Source organism: Notamacropus eugenii, chromosome 5, assembly GCF_028372415.1.
Source record: "Notamacropus eugenii isolate mMacEug1 chromosome 5, mMacEug1.pri_v2, whole genome shotgun sequence".
NCBI classification, from domain to species: domain Eukaryota; kingdom Metazoa; phylum Chordata; class Mammalia; order Diprotodontia; family Macropodidae; genus Notamacropus; species Notamacropus eugenii.
In genome coordinates, this window is record NC_092876.1 from 416795334 (window position 1) to 416817022 (window position 21689).

General features: G+C 36.4%; 1 protein-coding gene across 2 annotated transcripts in view; it reads right to left on the reverse strand.

The window, feature by feature from the left end:
- Nucleotides 1-21689, reverse strand: part of ABCG1 (ATP binding cassette subfamily G member 1) — a 108114-nt gene that overhangs the window by 37652 nt on the left and 48773 nt on the right. For both annotated transcript variants that reach the window (XM_072614884.1, XM_072614885.1), the window contains exons 4-6: nt 11304-11436; nt 8707-8757; nt 1560-1705 (exon numbers count right to left, since the gene is read on the reverse strand). In XM_072614884.1, the coding sequence (XP_072470985.1) occupies nt 1560-1705; nt 8707-8757; nt 11304-11436 (330 nt within the window). The remainder of the gene's footprint in view (nt 1-1559; nt 1706-8706; nt 8758-11303; nt 11437-21689) is intronic.

The window sequence follows — 21689 nt, forward strand, 5'->3', positions numbered from 1 at the left end:
CCTTCTCCTTTTCTCCTATTCAACTATTTAGTGGAGCTAGAATAAATCACGAACCCATGCTTACTGGTTCCACCACAAATTTATGTTCTGTAATTTCAATAGGGTTTTCATTGAAGCATGGCAATCATTCCATTCATCTCTAATTAATTCATTATCCCAGTCTCCATATACACTTTCTAACCTTTCTCATCTCTCCTTTCTCTTTCCTCTTTGCTAAGGACCTTACCTCATACTTTCATTGAAAAAATATGCTATTCTCTGAGAGCTCCCTCTTTTCCTCTTCTCCTCACCTTACATCATTTAGAAATCTATTTCCTCTTTCATTCCTGTATCCAGTGAAAAGGTGGCCCTTTTTCTTGCCAGAGCCAATCCTTTCACATCAGGAGTTCTTAACTTGGGGTCCATAAATTTTAAAAAAATAACAATTTTTTGATAACTACATTTCAATATAATTGTTTTACTCCATAATCCTATATATTTTATTTTATATATGAAAAAGTATTCTAAACAGGGGACTACATTCTTCAGTAGACCGCTAAAGTGGTTCATGACACAAAAAAAGCAAAGTGCTCCCTGCTTTGATTTCAACTTTGGTCCCAACTCCTCCCCTCTTCTCCATTGACCCTCCTATCATTCCCATTCTCTTTATCTTTGATCTCTCACTTATTTTTTTCCCTGATACATTAAGGTCTCCCTAACTTTAAGAAAAGCCATCCCTTGATCCTACTGTACTCTGTAGCTATCATCACATACCTCTCTGCCCCTTACAGACTGAATTCTTTGAGGAAGATATCTAACTAGTTTCCTTCGCTTCTTCAGACAAATGACCTGGATGACCCCTATGCTTCTTTCATGTTGTATATGTGAGGTTCACGTTTTGAACCCAAATGTAAACTTGACATTGATACTATTTAATTTCTCCTGTCATGTTCAGCCTAGAGCTCTAGCCCTTCAAGATCTTTTTGGATTCAGATTCTATCACTCGTATGTTAGCTCTCTCTCTCAGCTTGGTATCACCTTTAAATGTGCTAAGCATACCTTCCTTATGCCTTTAGCCAAATCATTTATAATCATATTAAACAGGCCAGGATCAAGCAGAAATTCTTGTGTCAACTGCACATTGGATTTATCTAATCTAATCTTCTCACAATTGTGACGTGCTTGGCACAGTGAACAGAGCACTGGACCTGGAGTCAGGAAGATCTGAGTTCAAATGCAGTTTTAGTCACTTTCTAACTGTGTGACCCTGGACAGGTCATTTAATCTCAATCTGACTCAGTTTTCTGAACTGTAAGATAGGGATAATAACAGCTCATACCTTACAGGGTCTTTGTGAGGATTAAATGAGATATTTGTGCAGCACTTCTTTTCCCTTCCCTTAATCAAAAAATAATCAATTTTAAAAAAGACAGATTATAAAAAGCAGTTTGCATAAGGATGAATTCATAGAAATCTTAATGTAATATAGCCAAACGAACTTGTACTTGTTTAACTTTAGTGGCATCTTTGCTATATTTCATAAAGAAATTTCTCAGTTGCAACATATTTTTCTAACTTACCTGGTAGGTTCATCAAAGAACATGACGGGTGGATTGTTCACCAATTCCAAGGCAATGGCAAGACGTTTTCTCTGGCCCCCAGAAAGACTTCCTGTTCTTATGTTAGCACAGGACAACAGACCCAAAGCTGTCAGGATCTCCTTCACCTAGGAGATGAATTCAGTAATGAGTGCTAAGAGATCACATTCAAACTACAATATTTATTTTAGTCAAAACATGGGAAGTATGATAACTTACTCAAGCTATTTTATACACTCATGTAAAGAATTATTCATACTCACTGACACAAACTTTAAAAAGCCAATACTATTTTAAAACACCACTGCCTACTCCCTTAATAATCATACACTTCAGCCCCATAAAACAAATATGCCCATTCGACTTTTCCTTATCATCCTGTTATCATCTCTGGGTCCCCTGTTCTGTTGCTAACAAACTGCCCTTCATATTAGGACTGTATCCTTCCCCTGGAAATTACTTTGTATATACCTAAAGATGCACAAATTGTTTCCCTCCCACAGAATAATAACAGAACTGTCTTCTCTTTGTATAGCCAGTACTTAGTTACAGGAGGCACTTAATACATGCTTGTTAAATTGAATTGGAGTGGAATTTACAAAAAGACCTGTCACTTCTCATTTTCATCCACAACAGGGTCACATCTAGGTAAGTTACAACATGCAACCTTAACAAGGCACAAGAAAGTCTGATAGTGCATAGTTTGTCATTTCCTCTATTAACGCAGACCCTTGCAGTCAAGCACTCCAGATATCACTAGAGTTCAATTACTTTATTTTAACTAGGAGATAGTTCAATCACAGAGAAAGAACTCACAAGAAAACACTACTCTTTGGGGTTTCATAATTTTTCACAGTCGCCACAAAGTGTTGCTTCAGTAATGGAATGCAGAAAATATTTCTAAGCTATATCTCACAAATATAGGACAAAATAGGAAAAGGAATGCAAATAAGCCAAATCCTCGTTCTTATCGTTGAGACTTTTTCCTGGGAAGCTATTAACAAAAGTCTATTCCTTTACACTTTCTCTTTTCAGAATTTATTACTTTTAGATGAATTAAATAACTAAATTTTCTTCATTAAGGTGTAGTAGCCGTTATTTTATAGCAATTTATGTTTGTTTCTAATTAGTATGATTAACTTCATGAAGGATGGAATGATTCCTTATTTAAAATTTCTACCTTCCTGACAGATGAATGTATATTGTACATCTGAGACCACAGACACAGTACAAAAACAGCATTTACAGAAACAATAAAATTATTTAATATCAATTAGAAAACATTTATTAATAGAAAGCCCTAATTCATAGGATAGCATAGGGCAGGGGTGGAGAACCTATGCCCTTGAGGCCACAAATTTGTTCTGTGAAGTTTGGATTTAGTCAAAGGGCTGCACTTCAGGGCTAGGAGGGCCACATGTGGCCTTGAGGCTGTAGGTTTCCCACTGTGATTTTACTGGCATAAGAAACTCTTGGATGAGGAAATTTCCTCTACCAACATAGATCAATGCTTTCTTTGCAACTATTAATCTTAGAGAGTTGTCTAGAACCCTAAAAAGTTAAATAACTTATCTGGGATCACAATGCCAGTATATGTCAGAAGCAAGACTTGAACTCAAATCTTTCTGGTTTCGGTATCAACTTCCAATCCAAACTATCTTCTCAAATAATTAAAGAGATATTTCATTTACTCTGTATTCATTCAAGAAACATTCACTAAGCACCTACACATTGCTAGGTGCTGAGGATGCAGCAAACGTAAAAACAAACAGTCCCTGTCCCTTATATTGAGGAGTGGAGGGACAAAGTACATAAAAAAAGAAATGTAAAATGTATACAAAGTAATTAGGAGTAGAGAAAATTGGTTGCTAAAGGAAAGGACCTGCACAACGAGAAGAGAGGAATGGTTGAACAGCACCAGCTATCATCACATTCAAAGACACAGGACGAGTTAGGAGCAGCTCACTTCATCTTCTTCCATCAAACTTCCAAACCCTCAGAGATACCTAATTATAATTTTAATTTCTGAGAGAGGAAGAATTATTCACAAAGACCTACCTCTTCTCTTGACCCCCTCCCTCTATTTTTTTTAATCTTTCCATATCACTTCTTCTCTTCTCTAGGAGAGAAAACCCATAGGTATAAAGGACCATTCTAGTGCAGAAGTATTATTGAATTGTGTTGATCTTTGGGATCATTGTAAACTGGAGCCAGATTCTACCTCTATTCTATTTCTATAGTTCTTTTTCACTTCTTAAATGGACTTCAGCATTCCATCTCCTAATCAAGAATTAGTATCCCATTCTGAGGATGGGTGGGTTGACCCACTCAGAGTTAGATGGAATTTTAGAAATCATCTGGTCTAAAACCTTCATTCAGAAAACTGAGAGTCAGGTAATTTGCATATTTTCCATATTTCTTGGGTCTTGATTGTTTTTTTTTTTCATTAAACTTGGGCTAGTCCCAGATTACAGGCACTGCACTGGAAACATTTTCTGCAGAAATAAGGTTAGATTTATTTCTTGCAAGAATCACAAGAATCATTCCTGTTCCAACACTGAAAACTCTTAAAACCTTTGTAAAATCTCACAATAGCACCCAGCTTAGTTGGAAGATTTTAAGAAATCTCAGGATATTCCAAAATTTACTTCTATCCCACTAAGGAAATTTTTCTATCCATTAATATGAATTAAAAATCAATAAAGGAACATTTTAGGTAAAGAAAAAATGCTTCAAAAGAATTCTATTAATCTTTGCTTTCTAGGAATATTTCAAATGTCTCTTTTTTAAAATTGAATGTCTATCTTTTTTCATCAGTGCTTATGTTCCAACTTGCAGGGTAGGTCATTTTTGTAAAATATGGTTGAATTCTGTTTCCACAGAAATTATACATAAAGAGAAATTATATGAAACATGAGTTGAAACCATACTAGTGACTAATGTAAGAAAACTGCTTGTAGAAGGGAGGGGAGATGAAGGCATCTGAAAATCAGGATATCTATTACTTTTTTTTGTTCTGAAAAGGTCTATTCCTGTATATCAAATGAACTGCCAGGCCAGGTCTCATTCACAAAGGATGAGGAAGAGGTCTCAGATAATGGGACTTTTATCATTGATATCCTGAGTATCTTCAAACTCACAGCTTTTGTCAATTCCCTTAGCAATTGAAATTTCCTCTCATGCTATCTGATATAGACAAATAGAGTAAAATATAAAGAACAAAGTATATGAGAAGTCAGGGAATGAAATGTGGAAATGAGAAGATGTAATCAAGGGGTGGGATTTAGTGAACCCTGGAATGTTGGCCAATGGGAGGCAGGCAGAAAATATGAATTGAAAGCAAGGCATTTAAACCTGGCAGTTGTTTGAAGCAAATGTACTCTCCATTCAGGAGGGACCCATTCACTAGGAATGTAGAATAATTGGCTAAAATAAAATGAGAGCTTTCCTGACTTCACAACAAGTATTGTTCTTTGTTTAGAGTGAGCGTGTATCTCACAATATGGGAGTCTGAGTTCTTTTCATGAGAATGTGTCTATTACATGGATTGTCCTGAGGGCTCACAACCAGGGAAGCAGTGGGCTGCACCAGCACACCCAGGCTTACTCCCTGACCTTGCCTGGAAAGTCCTGTGATTCCCACAAGTGTGTTTCTCACACTTTGTATTACATCTGCAGCTCCTTTGCAATTCTGGAACATACTATTCCGTTTTCTTTTGTGGTTTCAAGTAAGTGCAGAATAATCTTTTGTTATTAAAATTTTTCTCCTTTATTTTTGAAGGTCTTTTTACTGGTTGCTTATAAAAGATGTTGTTTGTCAGTACAGTTCTTAAATGCAACCATTTTGTGTCTTTTTTATTTTTTGAAGGTGATACATTTTTTGATTGGCATTTGTTTTCTGCGTAGAGAAGTTCTGGGCAGTTTTCTTGCATCATTTCTTGTGTATGTTGACTTGTATCCTTCTGGGAGACCTAAAATCCTCAAATTATTTCTACATGTCCTGTCTTCAAGATAATACAAAGCAATGCAATACAATGCACATTTATTAAGTATTATGAACCAGGCACAGTGCTGAGCACTGGGGATACAAATAAGAAAAAGAAAAACAGTACCTGTGCTCCAGGAACTTAGAATTGAATGGGGGAAGATAACACATAAAAGAAAGCTAGAAAACAGTGGGGGAGAAAGGGGACCACTTTGGGTACTCAGCATGGATTTAAAACCTAGCAGAGTTACAGGTTGAAAGTGGAGACTAGATCAACATGGAGATCATGCTCCCTCTTAACGTTACTGCCTTCTGTTTCTTTTCTTTCAGATTGTCCTTCACTTCAACATCTTTGCAATTCCAATGAACTATCTTGCTTCCTTGATGAAAGTTATCATGACAGATCAAATCCTTTTCTTTTTTCCAGTTTGTCAAATATTTCTGTCATACAGACAATAAATTCTACTTCAAATTTCTTATTTCTCCTTTATCCCATTAAGGAATGTTTGCTCTGTTCCATGGTCTCTTCAAAATCCACAGGGTTCTATGCCTCAGAAGGTTTTGATTTGCTTTTGTTAGTCTGTTTTGCAATACTTATTCATAAATGCCTGAAATTTTCCTTCCTCTGTAGGCCATCTTTGCTTGTGTTATTAATACCTTTCCATGTTGATTTATCCGATTATTCTCAAAGTTTTTAATTGAGCTTTGTTTCCTCTGAGATCTTTGAGAATTGCAGTCATTTTTCATTATTTTTCCAAATTCCTCGCTTTCTGACTCCTTCCACTTTGGCAGTTTCCCTGGGATCTCAAAGCTGTCTCAAGCTCCTCCCATAATGGGCAATTCAGGGTTCACCAGTTTATGTCCTTGCTCCAGCACTGATTTCATGGGACAGAACTGGCCCATGCTAGATGCTGGGTTCTGCTCCTCAGGCTTAACAGAGAGCAGAGAGCATTAGACTCCTCATCACCATCCTGCTCTCCTTGATTCTGAGATTTGTCATTTGCAATTCCAAAAGACTCATGATGAAAAATGCTATCCATAGGCAGAGAAAGAACTATGAATAAAGATTGAAGCAAACTATTTTCACTGTGTTGTGTTGTGTTTGTGTGTGTGTGTGTCTTTTCCCCTTCTGTTCTGTATCTTCTTTCACAACATGATTAATGTGGAAATATGCTTACATGATTGCACATGTATAACCTAAATCAGATTGCTTATTTCCGTCTTGGGGAGGAAGAATGGAAGGGAGAGAAGGAGAAAAAATTTGAAACTCAAAATCTTACAAAAATGAATGTTGAAAACTATCTTACATGTACTTGGAAAAAATAAAACGCTATTTAAAATTTGGGGAGGGGGGGTCATTTTATCTGGGAGGTACCGGGGGAAGGAGAGAGCATAGAATTGAGCTCTGTTAAAAAGCCTATGGACTGGCTTGTATAACCCTGCTGCCACAGCATGATAGGTGGTGCCTGCCTCAGTTTTCTCAGTGGTAAAATGGGGAAAGCAACAGCACCTACTTCACAAGATTCATATAAGGATCAAATGGATAAAAACAAATATTTGTAAAGTGCCCAAGGCATAGTAGATGTTTCCCTTCCTCATCCCTCCTCTTCTTGAGTACAGGGAGACAGGTAGAGAAGAGGGAGAGCATTAATAGTGAATTAGAGCAGAAGCAGAAAACAATGTCCTTGCATGTGATCTGAGAAGAGAGTTTGGACCTTCTTCCTGAATCTCAAACTCCTCTGTAAAAAGAAGATTGAATTCCCTAAGCAGCGTGATTCTGGAATCTCATCTTCCAGCCAGAGAAGGCAAATTTCCTATACAGTACCATCTGTAGGAGCTGCCCAAGTTCAAAGGTTCTGATATTTCAGAATTCTGGCACCAGACCTAAATAGATAAAAATACATCCTACTGCATCATGCTCTCTGGAGAAAGAAGAAGACAGTCCTCATAGTTCTTGTATACTATTTGGAAAGTAAAGTCAATGAGTTTTTTTGTCTAGAGCAAGACTAAGAAGGAGTTTGCTTGTTCAGTAGGTGCCACTGTATATTTACCTTTGGGAGCCAACTTATTCTAAAGCAATGGATGGAACAAGCTTTGGGGAAGTTTTTAGGACTCATCAGAATCACAAAGGATTGCCCTGAAACCAATCCCAAGTTTGGTTTCCTTTTGGGAGGAACTAATGTGCTTTGTGTTTCGGTATTTGTTTACTGACTTCTGTGACTTCATAGCATCTCTGTGAAATGAAATAAAAGCTACTCCATACCCAGCATCCACATTCTACACTCAATGCTTGTATGAAGCCTGAAGAATTTGTTACCATAGCTAAGCATGAAGTATATCTAAGCTTTATTTTGTACATGATCCTGTATAAACTCCAGGTGGGGACAATACCCTAGAGATAAAGTGATGCTCTTAGGAGTTAACCCTAAGGATTATATTGTTTATGTGAATACAGTCTTTGGGAATTCAGTCTTTGGAAAATCCAAAATTACTGGTTGCATGTAGCATAATATTGACTAAGTACAGTCATCAGAGTAAGTGTAGGAAAGAAAAAAAGTGAAAGTTCCCCTTGAAGTTAGGAGAAAGGTAATTGAACTGGAGCATTATTCTCTGTCTTCTCCTCCCCACCAATTTCAGTCATTCACATGACATAAGTCTCTGGGAAAATAAGGGATGAGTATTTCTGGAACTAAAATTTAGTTTCTGATAGTTCCAAAAAACTATTCCCATGTAAGTTTCCAGTTTTGTTTAGGAAGCAACTTACGAAGAAGGAAGATAACAGGGCATTTGAGAAAAAGTATTTACTGGCCTTGGTTGTTAGTTTTTTTTAAAATACATGTTCATATGGATCTGCATTTAGTTGGAAAGCTTAAGTTCATAACAGACATACTATTTATGTTGAGTTTGATATCTATTGATCATTTGAACTGAGAAGCAGATACCATTTCCAATTACCTCTTTGTTGCTTTTGGGTTATAAATATTAGGTTACATAAGAAGTCACAATACTCTCCAAACATTGTCCTATCTTCTTTGGGCCCAAGTAGCTACGAGTGCTAGGCAGCAACAAGGCATTTATCATGCTAACAAAAGGCCTAATTTGGTTTAAAATGTTAATAAGATGCATTTCTAAGACTTATACCTACCATCTCCTTTCTACCTTCATCCTTCTCTTGAAGTTTTAGATGAGCAGAAACCTGAAACAGGACAAAAGCAATCCTGAGAAGGTTATCTAAGGAACTTGTAGCTGGAAGAGTCAACTCTAAATAACAAAGCCAAAGCAAACAGAAGGTCCCACTAAAGGCAGCCTGTCTCTCTGTCTCTCTGTCTCTCTGTCTCTCTGTCTCCCTCCCTCCCTCTCCCTCTCCCTCTCCCCCTCCCTCCCTCCCTCCCTCCCTCCCTCCCTCTCTCTCTCTCTCTCTCTCTCTCTCTCTTCTCTCTCTCTCTCTCTCTCTCTCTCTCTCTCTCTCTCTCTCTCTCACACATACACACACACACACACGCACACACAGACACACACACACACACACAAGATTTAAAGGACAACTTGTGTCCCTAGTCAAATCTACTCAGCTGCTTTTGTTGTAATTGAATGACTGGGAGGGGAAATATTTATCTAATGTGCTTCTTTATTAAAGTTTGTTATAAAACAGGAATAAATATCTTGGATTTCCAGATATCTTATTTAAAATATCTTAATTTTTCAGTGAGATAAATGGAAAATAGAAAATTGAAATATAATATTTGAAGCCTGAGTTCTGGTCCCAGCTCTGACGCTATCTTGGGTGACCTTGGCAAGTTATTTAACTTTCTCTCAATCCTCATTCTCTTGAACTCTCTGCAATCTTTGACTCTCTTCTCTCCAGGATTTTGAGATAGCACTCTCTCCTGATTGTCTTTCTACCTGTCTGATCAATCTACCTCTGTCTCCTCTGCTGGATCTTCCTGGAGATCATGCCCTCTAACTGTCAGGGTCCCTCAAGGTTTTCCCTGGGGCCTCTTCTTTTCTCCCTACTTAACTTGGTGATGTGATCAGTTCTCATGGGTTTAATTACCATGTCTAGGCTGATGATTCTCAAATCTACCTATCCTGCCCTAATCTCTCTGCTGACCTCCAATCTCAAAACTCCAACTGGTATCTCCAATTGGATGTCCAAAAGATGTCTTAAATTGAACATGTGTGTGTTTGTCCTTTGTTGCCGAAGAAGACCATGCCATCAGAGAAATAATGACATGACTTGCATTTGACTTTGTTTTGAGTGAGGGAGGGCTGTGCAGGTCACCAGTCTCACTTCTCCTCCAGAGCCTTCTGGATCCAGTGACCAGATATTCATCAGGATGACTGGAGACGACCCAGGGTTAAGTGACTTGCCCAAGATCACACAGCTAAGTGAGTGTCCAGAACATGTCCAAAACTGAACTCGTTATCTTTTCCCTTTCTTAACTTCCCTATTACTCTATAGGACAACACCATCCTTCTAGGCCCTTGGGCTAACAACCTGGAAGTTATCTGTCACTCCTATCTCTCATTCCCTATATCCAATCTTTTGCCAATGCCTGTGAATTTTACCTTTGTAACTGCTCTCCAATACAACCCCTTCCATCCTCTGACACTGCCACCACTCTGTTGTAGGACCTCATCATCTCATCACCAATGCCTGGACCATTGGAATAGCTTGCTGATAGTTCTGCCTATTTCAAGTCTCTCTCCACTCTAACATATTCATCTGCCAAAGTGATTTTCTTAGAACCCAGCTCTGATCACATCACTCCCCTTCTCAGTAAACTCCAGTGGCTCTCTATAACCTCCAGGGTCAAATACAAAATCCTGTCTGGTGTTTACAGTCCTTCATAATCTCTTACCACCACCCCCATATTTCTAGTCTTCTTACACCTTACTCCTTGTCATATACACTTTAATCCAATGACACTTGCCTCCTTGCCTTTTTATGAAGAAGCCTCATCTCTGGGTATTTTTACTGGCCTGGATGCTCTTCCTTCTCATCTCTACCTCCAGGCTTCTGTGAATTCTTTCAAGTCCCAACTGAAATCCCATCTTCCACAGGATGTCTTTTCTAGCCTCTCTTAGCTCTACTGCCTTCCCTCTTTTAATCATTTCTAGCATAAGAAAATTCTAGTGTAGTAACACAAATTACAGCGTTAGCATCCTACACCAAAAATTAAGAATAGCAGAGGAATTATCTTAAAATGACAGAAAAGTCCAGTTTACTATTGAATGCTGCTGTGGTAACCCAGGGAATAATATAAATCCACATCATAAGGCATGGTAAACATTCTACTACTATAGTCCCATTATCTCAGGAAATACCCACCATAATGTATATTATATGAGTACTCTGATATTCTCCCTCTCCATAGGTCATAGACAGTTTTTAATGGTCACTGTCAATATGTACAGATGGGATGTAGGACAGATTTCATATACAGAATTCCTAATATCTCAAAAGATAGGGGCCAGAATCAAAAGTGCTCTGGACCAGGAGTCAGGCAACCTGCCTTCAAGTTCCATCTCTCACTAGCTATGTGACTTTGGGCAAGCTGCTTCTTTTCTCTGTGCCCTCATTTATAAAAGGAGAAGGTTGAACTATATGACTAGACTATATTTCTTGGTATACAAGCCTATACTGTTGTATTCTTGATAAATATTTTCTGATGATGATAATTTAAAAAACACAAACAGTGAGAACATCAAGAGAAGAATCCCAGAGCTAAGAAATCTTACCATCATGGCCTCTTGCACAGTAATATGAGGAAGCAGCATGTCATCTTGCATAATATAACAAGATACCTTACGGAAACAGCGGAGGTCCCGAGGCAGTCCATTGATGAGAACTGACCCTTTCATCCCTGTCTCTCTAAAATGCCAACAAGAAAGAAACAAGTCAGCCAAAATCTAAAATAATTACGACTCTTCCATTCTTTTTTGTCACCTAACACTAGAGAAAGAAGGTAAGGTGTGAGGATCCTTCTAGTTATTTTTTTCCAACTACACCATAAAAAGGAAACTGAATACTTTAAATGACAACTGACACAACTCAATAATCTTCCATATTAGTAAATCAGGAAAATGAATAGCAAAGAAAAGGGAAATCAAGCATATAGTTCACTGTAAGATATAGTCAGTCATAATGAACTTTTCTTTACCCACTAAATAAATCCATTAAACATGCCTTTAAATGTACCCAATGAGGATGAAATAGATACCCTCTGATTTTTATAATACTTTCTGAGAATGACTGAAATGCATGATTCTGTGTTCATGACAAAAATTAGACCCAAAGACTTCTCAGGAGCAGCACATCTAAGCCAGCATGTGAAGATATGGTGAATGTTATTGAACTTAACTCGGACCCAACTTTGAAAGCCCTGGCATGAGCTTCGCTGGTACTTTGATAGCCTAAGAAAACGAATGAAGTAGTGGCTTCTAGGTTTCAAGCTAAGGCAACTAGCAATTCACTATTTAGTATCATCTCCTAAATTCTGAGAACAAGGAGACCAGAAATTCCATGAAATCAATATAATTCTCTTTTTCATTCCTATTTAGTATCTGAGTTATTTAAATGTTCATTTCTCTTGTTATTAGGCATCATTTTTATCTAATTACTGATTTTTAAGAATTTGCTGACACCCATAACCATTTATCTTTAGGAAAATGACAGATTATGGATGCCAGGATTTTCTGAGATGTTTATTGCACCAACTTTTCCTAGTCTGTTTCTTTCCTTATTCTCTATGCTTTTAATTTTTACATAATTAGATCTCTATTTTATCCTTGGATTGGAAGTCAGAGGCCCTCGATTCAAATCCTAACTGCTTCTTCTTACCTGTATGACCTTGAGTAAGGAACTTAACTTTTCTAAGTCTTAGATCATTAAAAGAAAGAAGGAGATGGCCTGGATGCCTAAGGTCCCTTGCTATGATCCCAAAGCTATGATCCTCTGAACCCTGTACAAATAACTTTGCTGTGATAGTTGCATTATTTAGAGTGAGGGATCCTTTGCATCAGGAAATAAATTTAAATCATCTTCTTTCGCATTAGCTCATGGTGAAGTAGAAAAATTTGGGAGCTCTCAGAAGACTGAGGCTACAACCTTGGTTCTTTTAGTAACTATCTGGGTATAGCCTTGGGCAAGTCACCTCTCTGGGACTCAGTTTCTGGATAGATGATTTTGAAGTTTCCTTCCATCTTTCAATGTATGATCCAAGGATCCTATGAATTTTTGTCCAATAAATATCAAAAATGATATTTGAAAATATACACATAACTGTATATAATGTAACTTTATTTTCTCCACTTAGGAAAAAAGACATTTTACCAAAAGAAAAGTTATTATATAGGGTAATAAGTGAAACAAGGTGTCCAAGAAGTCATAGTGTAGTTTTAAGCTATACAAGCTTTAATAGTTTAAATTCTTAAGAGCTTATTCTAATTTGTATATATATAATATATATGATATATGATATGTAATTATATTATACAATCAATGAAAGCTTAAATAGCTCAAAAGTGCACTAAATCTTTTGGGACACTGTATATTATACAGTTGTAAGAACTTCACTTTGATTTTGAAGTATGAATACTATACACAGGAGAACATCCTAAGTGAGAACTTAATAATTATCACCAAGCAATATACAAAGAGGAAAAAGAGCAGGGGGAAGTTATATGAAATTGTGAAGTGTTTGTGTCTTCTCCCACTATGTATATCTTGGTGTTTTTTTATACATAATTAAGTCAATAAATATTTATTAAATGCCTACTATGTACCAGGCACTGGGCTCAGTACTGGAAATAAAAATGTAAGTTTTTAAAAAAATCACCCTTACTCACAAGTAGTTTACAATCTAATGGGGAAAGATAATACACAAAGGGAAACTGAAAAGATGGGGAAGGTTTGGAGAGGAGAAGGAAGATTAACTAGTACAGAGATGATGGAGAAGTCCAAAAGCAATGGAGCTGGTAGAAAATTGGGAGAAGACTATGCCAAGCCCCTTTCTTAAATAGATGTCCTGGAGCCTATAGCCCTACCTTCCAGTTAGAGTCCAATCAGAGGGGCAGAAAATACTGATGACAAGTGACTACCAGGCAGATTCAATCTTGTAGAAAAATGAGATTTCCCAGTGATGAATTTCCTGAAGAAGAAGGGCATGATGAAGAGAGCCAAAGAAGTCTAAAAGTTCAGAATGGTTTGTATTTGAAGTTGTATCATTAGTGATTTGGAATATTTTTGCATATCTTTGGTAGTTTGCCTTTCTCCTGTTGAAAGCAGACTGTTCAGATCATCTGACCAATTGGGAAGTGAGTCTTCCAAGAATTTATTTTATCAGTTCCCTATATATCTTGGACATCAGACTGTGTGATCTTAACTGTGGCACCACAGTATTTGAAAGAGTTCTTTCTAGCTGCTTGGAGTATTTTCTCTTTTACCTTATCTAATCCAGGCCCAATATGCCATGTCTTATTTTTATACCATGATGTCTATATTGCATCCTCCTAGTCTCCCTACATGCAGATGTCAGACTTTTATTCCTGAGACTCTAAGTGCCAATTGATGAAATTTGACCTTATCTTTCCAGACCCAAGTCCTCCAGGTCCAACACACAAGTGGCCCCTTCCATGCTATGCATCCTTTTCAACTACCTAGAAATTAGATTCCAGTCTTTGGGATCTTTATCTGTGATTGGTAAGCTTTCATCTTACCTTGTCTAACTTGGGCACATCGTACCACCTTCTGGATACCTCCATATCACGTTGCTACTTATAGTCAGAAAATCTAACAGTTAGTCAAAAAGCACTTTTGTATTCATAAGTATTCACTATGTTTCAGATACTATGCTAAATGCTGGGAATTCAAACACACTTTTAAACACAACTTTCAAACTCTGACTTTGAGAATAGCAATGAAATTAACACTGCATAACTGGAAAGGAGATGTCAATCAACTGACAGTCATTTCTGGTCACCATTCTCCTATATGTATTGTCATCTATAAGTTCCTAAAAGTCAATGATTGTCTTGATTGTATTTATAATACCAGTGCTTCGAAAAGTTATTGGAATAAAATAAGTACTTAATAGATGTTTCTTTGTTCATCTGTAAATTACTATGGGTAATATTGTTATTTTTATTGTATTGTCAGAGCAACTTGTTGTGTTTGTCCTTCTTTCTCAAAGAGGACCATGACATCAAGATGATGACATGACTTGCAGTTGACTTTGATTTGAGAGAGGGAGGGCTTGTGCAAGGTCACCAACCTCACTTTCTTCTCCTGAGCCATCTGGGTCCAGTGGCTTGATTTTCATCAGGAGGACTAGAGATGGCCCAGGATGCAATATGAGACCCTGACCCTTTCAAGCTAAAGTCATATCACATTCTCACTTTGAATGAGATACACCCATTCAACGAATAGGTTTCTTTCTCAAGGGATGGCCTCTTATGTTTTTACAAGTATCCAGGTCTATCTTTATTTCTGTAAAGTATTTTAGAAATTATAGTCATTAAATCTAGGATGTGTTTTGTTAGCTGGACTTGCAGATATTTTATACAATGCTATTATTTTGATGGGTTTATTTTTCTATTTCTTATTGCCAATGTTGTATATTGAGAATGTACAAAACATCTAATAATTTTTGTAGGTTAATTTTATGTCTTGCTGCTTTACTGAAATTAATAGTTTCAATTAATTTTCAAAATAGATTTTATTGATATATCTTATTTTTACATCACCTTCACCCCTTCAAAATTGGTTTTCTCCTACAGTCATCTCTTATAAGAAAAAAAAATTCTTTAAGAAGAAGAAGAAAATTAAGTGAAACCAATGAACATATCAAAAAATAAATATGATATCATATGCATATCCATCTCTATGAACTCCCCTTCTTTAAAGGAGCAGGGGAAAGTACGCTCTCATTCATCTTCTTTGGAATGAAGTTTGTTCCTTATAATTTCACAGTATTCATTTCTTTTATCATGTTGTGGTAGTTAGTTTTTCCACTTCTGTTGTTATAGTTGCCATGTATATTGCTTTCCTAGCTCTATTCGTATCAGTTCGTATAAATCTTTGCAAGTTATTTTTTACAGTATAGTAACATTTCAATATATTCATCACAATTTATCCAGTCATTTCCCAATCAATGGGCCTTTACTTTGTTTCCAATTCTTTGATAAAACAAAAAAATGGCTGCCATAAACATTTCGGTGCATATGGAACCTATATGTATATTAATTTATTTATTTTTCGTTTTCAACATTCATTTCCACAAGATTTTGTGTTCCAAATTTTCTCTTCACCTCTCCCCTTCCTCTAGCTCAAGACACCATGTATTCTTATTACCCCTTTCCCCAATCTCCCTTCCCTTCTATCACAACCTTCCCTTTTCTAATCTCCATCTCCTCTATTTTCTTGTAGGGCAAAAGAGATATCTATGCCCCATTACCTCAATATCTTATTTTCCAGCTGAATATAAAAACAATTTTTAACAGTTGTTTTTAAAACTTTGAGTTCCAACTTCTCTCCCTTCCTCCCTCCTCACCCATCCTCACTGAGAAGGCAAGCAATTCAATATAGGCTATATATGAATAGTTATGCAAAAGATTTCCACAAAAGTCATGTTGTGAAAGACTAACTGTATTCCACTCCATCCTATCCTGTACCCCATTTATTTTATTCTCTTTAGACCTTGTCCCTCCTCAAAAATGTTTACTTCTAATTACCCCCTCCTCCCATTTGCCCTCCCTTCTATCTTCCCCCTACACACCCCACTTATCCCCTTCTTCCCTACTTTCCTGTAGTGTAAGATAGATTTTCATACCAGTTTGAGTGTGTACGTCCCTCCTTAAGCCAAATATGATGAGAGTAAGTTTCACTTTTTCCCTCTCACCTCCCCCCTTTTCCCCTCCATTGAAAAAGCTTTCTCTTGCCTCTTTTATGAGATAATTTGCCCCATTCTATTTCTCCCTTTCTCCTCCCAATATATTCCTCTCACTCCTTAATTTTATTTTTTTAGATGTCATCCCTTCCCATTCAACTCACCCTGTGCCCTCTGTCTATATGAAGATAATCCCTCCAATTACCCAAATACTGAGAAAGGTCTCATGAGTTACCAATATCAATTTTCCATGTAAGAATGTAAACAGTTCAACTTTAATAAGTCCCTTAAGTTTCTCTTTCCTGTTTACCTTTTCATATTTCTCTTGATTCTTGTGTTTGAAAGTCAAATTTTCTATTCAGCTCTGGTCTTTTCATCAAGAAGGCTCGAAAGTCCTCTATTTCACTGAATGACCATTTCTCCCCATGAAGTATTATACTCAGTTTTGCTAGGTAGCTGATTCTTGGTTTTAATCCTAGCTCCTTTCACTTCTGGAATATGATATTCCTTGTCCTTCGATCCCTTAATGTAGAAGCTGTTAGATCTTGTGTTATCCTGATTGTATTTCCACAATACTCAAATTGTTTCTTTCTGGCTCTGGCAATATTTTTTCCTTGACCTGGGAGCTCTAGAATTTGGCTACAACATCCTTAGGAGTTTTCCTTTTGGGATCTCTTTCAGGAGGCAATCAATGGATTCTTTCAGTATTTATTTTGCCCTCTGGTTCTATCAGGGGCAGTTTTCCTTGATAATGACATCTAGGCTCTTTTTTTGATCATGGCTTTCAGGTAGTCCCATAATTTTTAAATCATCTCTTCTGGATCTATTTTCCAGGTCAGTTGTTTTTCCAATGAGCTATTTCACATTGCCTGTTATTTTTCATTCCTTTGGTTTTGTTTCATTATTTCTTGATTTTTCTTAAAGGAATTATTTTCTTCAGTGAGCTTTTGGATCTCCTTTTCCATCTGACCAATTCTGCTTTTTAGGGCATTCTTCTCCTCATCGGTTTTTTGGATCTCTTTTGTTTTTTGGGTTAATCTATTTTTTAAAGTGTTATTTTCATCAGCATTTTTTTTTTTAGTCGCCTTTAGCAAGCAGTTGAATCGTTTTTCATAATTTTCTTGCATCATTCTCATTTCTCTTCCCAATTTTTGCTCTACTTCTCTTACTTGATTTTCAAAATCCTTTTTGAGCTCTTCCATGGCCTAAGACCAATTCATATTTTTCTTGGAGGCTTTGGATAGAGGAGCTTTGACTTTGTTTTCTTCTGTTTGCATGGTTTGGTCTTCCTTGTAAGATTCTATAATCTGATTCTTTTTCTGTTTTTTGCTTATTTCCCCAGTCATTTACTTGACTTTTGAGCTCCTTGTCAAGGTAGTTCTCTGCCTCCAGTGGGGATGGGGGGTTTACTGTCAACTGCTTGTTCTCCTCACAATCTGTAGGCCTGGAGCTCCAGAAACGGTGGCTGCAGCTGCCCTTGCTGCTGCTGTAGGTTCCTTTGCCCCCTCCCTCCTCTTCACCCTGGAGCTGGGGCCAGACCACTCCACTCTCCCACGCTGGTCCCATAGGCTTTTTCCACTAACCTTCCAATTTGTCCTTGGCATTTTGGGGTCATGAAGTCTGGAAACCACCACAGGTGTGAGAGATTCAGTCCCCCAAGGCCTGCTCAGATCCCCTCTGTGCCAGAGTGGCTGACACTAGACTGGGCTCTGCTCCCAGTGTGGTGTGACAGACACTTCCCAGTGACCTTCCAGGCTGTCTTTGGCTGGAGATTTGCTTCACTCCATCATTCTTTGGGTTCTGCAGCTCCAAAATTTGTTTAGGGCCACTTTTTACAGGTATTTGGCTGGGCTTGGAGGGAATGCTCTAGAAATTCCATGCTGTTACTCCGCCATCTTGACTCTGACTCTGGAACCTATATTTTTGGCAATCACTTTCTTAAGGTGTATGCCAACAGTGGGATCTCTAGTTGAAAGTATATGGACTTTTTAGTTATTTTTCATAATTATGAATTGCTTTGTGGGAAGGTTATATGAATTTACAGCTTTATCAATAAAGCATTAATGTGTCTGTCTTTCAACAGCCCCTCCAATCCTGACCATTCTCATTTTTTATCATTATTGCCATTTTCAATTAATGTTTTTAAGCTGACTTGAGGCTTACCTAAGTAAATTATCATGTCATGTGAAAAAACATTTTTCTCTTCTTTGTCTACCACAGGTGGGGAGCCTTTGATCTGAAGGCCCCATAGTTCCTTGGGTATGGCCTTTTGACTGAGTCCAAGTTTTACAGAATAAATCCTTTTATTAAGGGGATTTGTTCTGTGAAGTCTGAATTCAAAGGGCACTTGAGGACACACCTGAGGATGTTGAGGGCCATACATGGCCTCAGTGTTGCCAGTTCCTAACCACTGGACTCTAAGTTTATTCCCTCAATTCTTTTTCTTGTCTTGCTGCTATATATAGCTTTTTCAAGCACTAAATCAAATAATAATGTTGGCAATGAGCATCATTGTTTTCCAAGCCTCTAGTATTTTTCCATTACAAATAACACTAGTTGTTCATTTTGTATAGATACCATATTACTGACAACATTAAGAGATTGTATGTTTTTTCTTGTGCTTGTTATTGTTTTTAAACATAAGAAGACATCTTTTCTCAAAGGGTTTTTTACATCTATTAATATAATCATATGATTCTCAATTGTTTTGACATGCATGATACTTACAGTTTTCCTAATAAAAAAACCAAGCTTTGCATTTTTGGCATAACTCCAATCTTGGCATAGAGTATAATATTTCAATATATTGTTGCAACCTTACCAATAATAATCTGTTCAATATTCTTTCACTGATATTCAGAAGTATTGGTGTACAGTTTTATTTTTCTGGTTTTCGTATCAGCATACACCACATCTGACTCATAAGAGGTTAGTAAGATATCTTCTTTTTCTATTTTTGCAAATAATTTTATGTAATATTGAATTTTTTTTTCTTTGATTGATAGAACTTAACTTGTAAATCTATCTAATACTGGAGATTTTTTTCCTTGGGAGATCCTTTACGGATTCTTTAACTTATTTTTTTTTCTGAATTAGGTAATCAAAATTTTCTTTCTTATTATTAACCTGGATAGTCTGTATTTTTGTGAATATTCATCCATTTACTTTAGGTTTTCAGTTTTGTTGGCATATATTTGGCACAATAATTTCCAATAAATTGAGCACAATATTTTCTAAAATTCTTCTTTATTCCTTCTTCAATAGTTGTGACTTCTGCATTTCTATATTTGATTTTTTCCTTTATCATCAGAGTAACTATTTGTCTATTTCATTGGGTTTTTAACCAGCTATTTTATTTATTGAATTCAATGGCATTTTATTCCTCTGATTTGGTTTTAAAATTTTCTTAATTTTATTTTGTTTGGGTTTTTGATTTTGTTTTTCTATTTTATTTAATTTATATACTCAATTCATTCATATGTGTTTTCTTCATTTGATGGGAGCATTTCGAAAAATAATTTTTTCCCTAAGGATTGCTTTGGCTACATCCCAAAAGCATTGGTAGGTTGTTTCACTGCTGTTATTTTCTTTAATTAAATCATCTATTGTGTCATTATGTTTTCCTTTTAACCTATCAATTATTTCAGACTAAACCATTTAGTCTCCAGTTGCTTGAATCCTTTCTTTAGTGACCGCCTATTGATTATACATTTTATTAAATTAAAAAGCAAAAGATATGTTAAATATATTGGCTTTTCTTAATTTGTTCATGGGGTTTTTAATGACCTGCACATGGCTAATTTCTGCAATGGTGTGAATATGTATATTTCTGTCTATTCCCATTCAATAACCACCAAAGTTTAATCATACCTAACTATACTAACATTCTGTTCAGGTCTTTAATTTCTTTCTTATTTATCATTTTTGTTAAATTTATGTAAGTATGAAAGGAGTACATTGAGGTCCCCATTAGCTATAACTTTGCTGTCTATTTTACTCTGTAATTCAATTAACTTTTCCTTCATATACTTAGATACTATGTCAGTTGTTGTACATGTAGTTAAGTTTTCATATTATTCCATGACCTATAGTACCTTTAAGAATAATACAGTTTCCTTGCTTATCTATTTTTTACAGTTACCTTATCTCAGACCACGGTTGTCACTTTTACTTTTTTTAAATTCATCTGACAGATGGCCACTCTTTTAACTCTGTATGTAGCTTTATGTTTCAAAAGCATTTGTTGTAAACAAATAGTGCTGCTGCATTCTGTTATCTATTCCATTCTGCTACCTTCATCCTTTTAATGGGAGGGATCATCACCTCATTCATGTTCGCTGCTATGATCATTAATTGTGTAGTTTTCTCATATTTTTTTCCTTTTTCCATCCTTCCCTGCTCTTTATCAGAAAGAAGGGGGTAAGGGGGAGTGGTGGAAATTTTAATTTAATCACTATTATCAATCTATAATTGAACTAGACTCTTCCTACTTTTCCTTATACTCTCTTTTCCCAAAACCCATACCCTAATTTCTGGTTATTATATATTTTTTTCTTTAATCATTCTTTGTGATCAGCCTTCAGATACTGAAATTTGCTTAGTTTGTGATTGCCTTCCCTCTTCTTTCTCTTGTACCCCACTCTCCTCTCCTGTCAATGCTAAATTTTATATCCATGTCTTCAACCCTCCTTGATCCTTTTCAGAAGAGAGTCAGGCGATAAAATGCTTAATGCTCCATTTCCTCCATGTTTATAATACCTATTTGCGTAACCCATTTATGAGACACATTTGTACTTCTTCCTCATTTCGTCTCTAGTACATTCCTTTCCCCTCTCTCTTTTATTTCTTCTGTTAAAATCCTCCTGAGGAAAAAAAAAGTTCACCCATATCTTGTCCTAATTCTTTATTTGACTCTTCAAGATATTAGGATTCTAAAAGGACACGTGTCTCTTCTCCTCCAAATAGAATGTAATTGTTTCATGATTGTTGAACCCCTTCCAAAGGGATCACAGGTTTCTCCTGACTATTCTGTTTGTGTTTCAAAGTTTCTCCATATATCTCATCTTTTCATTAGGAATGCTTAAAATCATGGTATTCTATTAAAAATTCATCTTTTCCCAAGTATGGTTATACTCACTTTAAATAATTCTTGGTGGGAAGCTCATTGTATCTTTTGACTTTTGGAATATTATATTTCAAAATTTTCACTTATTTATTATAATATTTCTGCCAAGTGTTG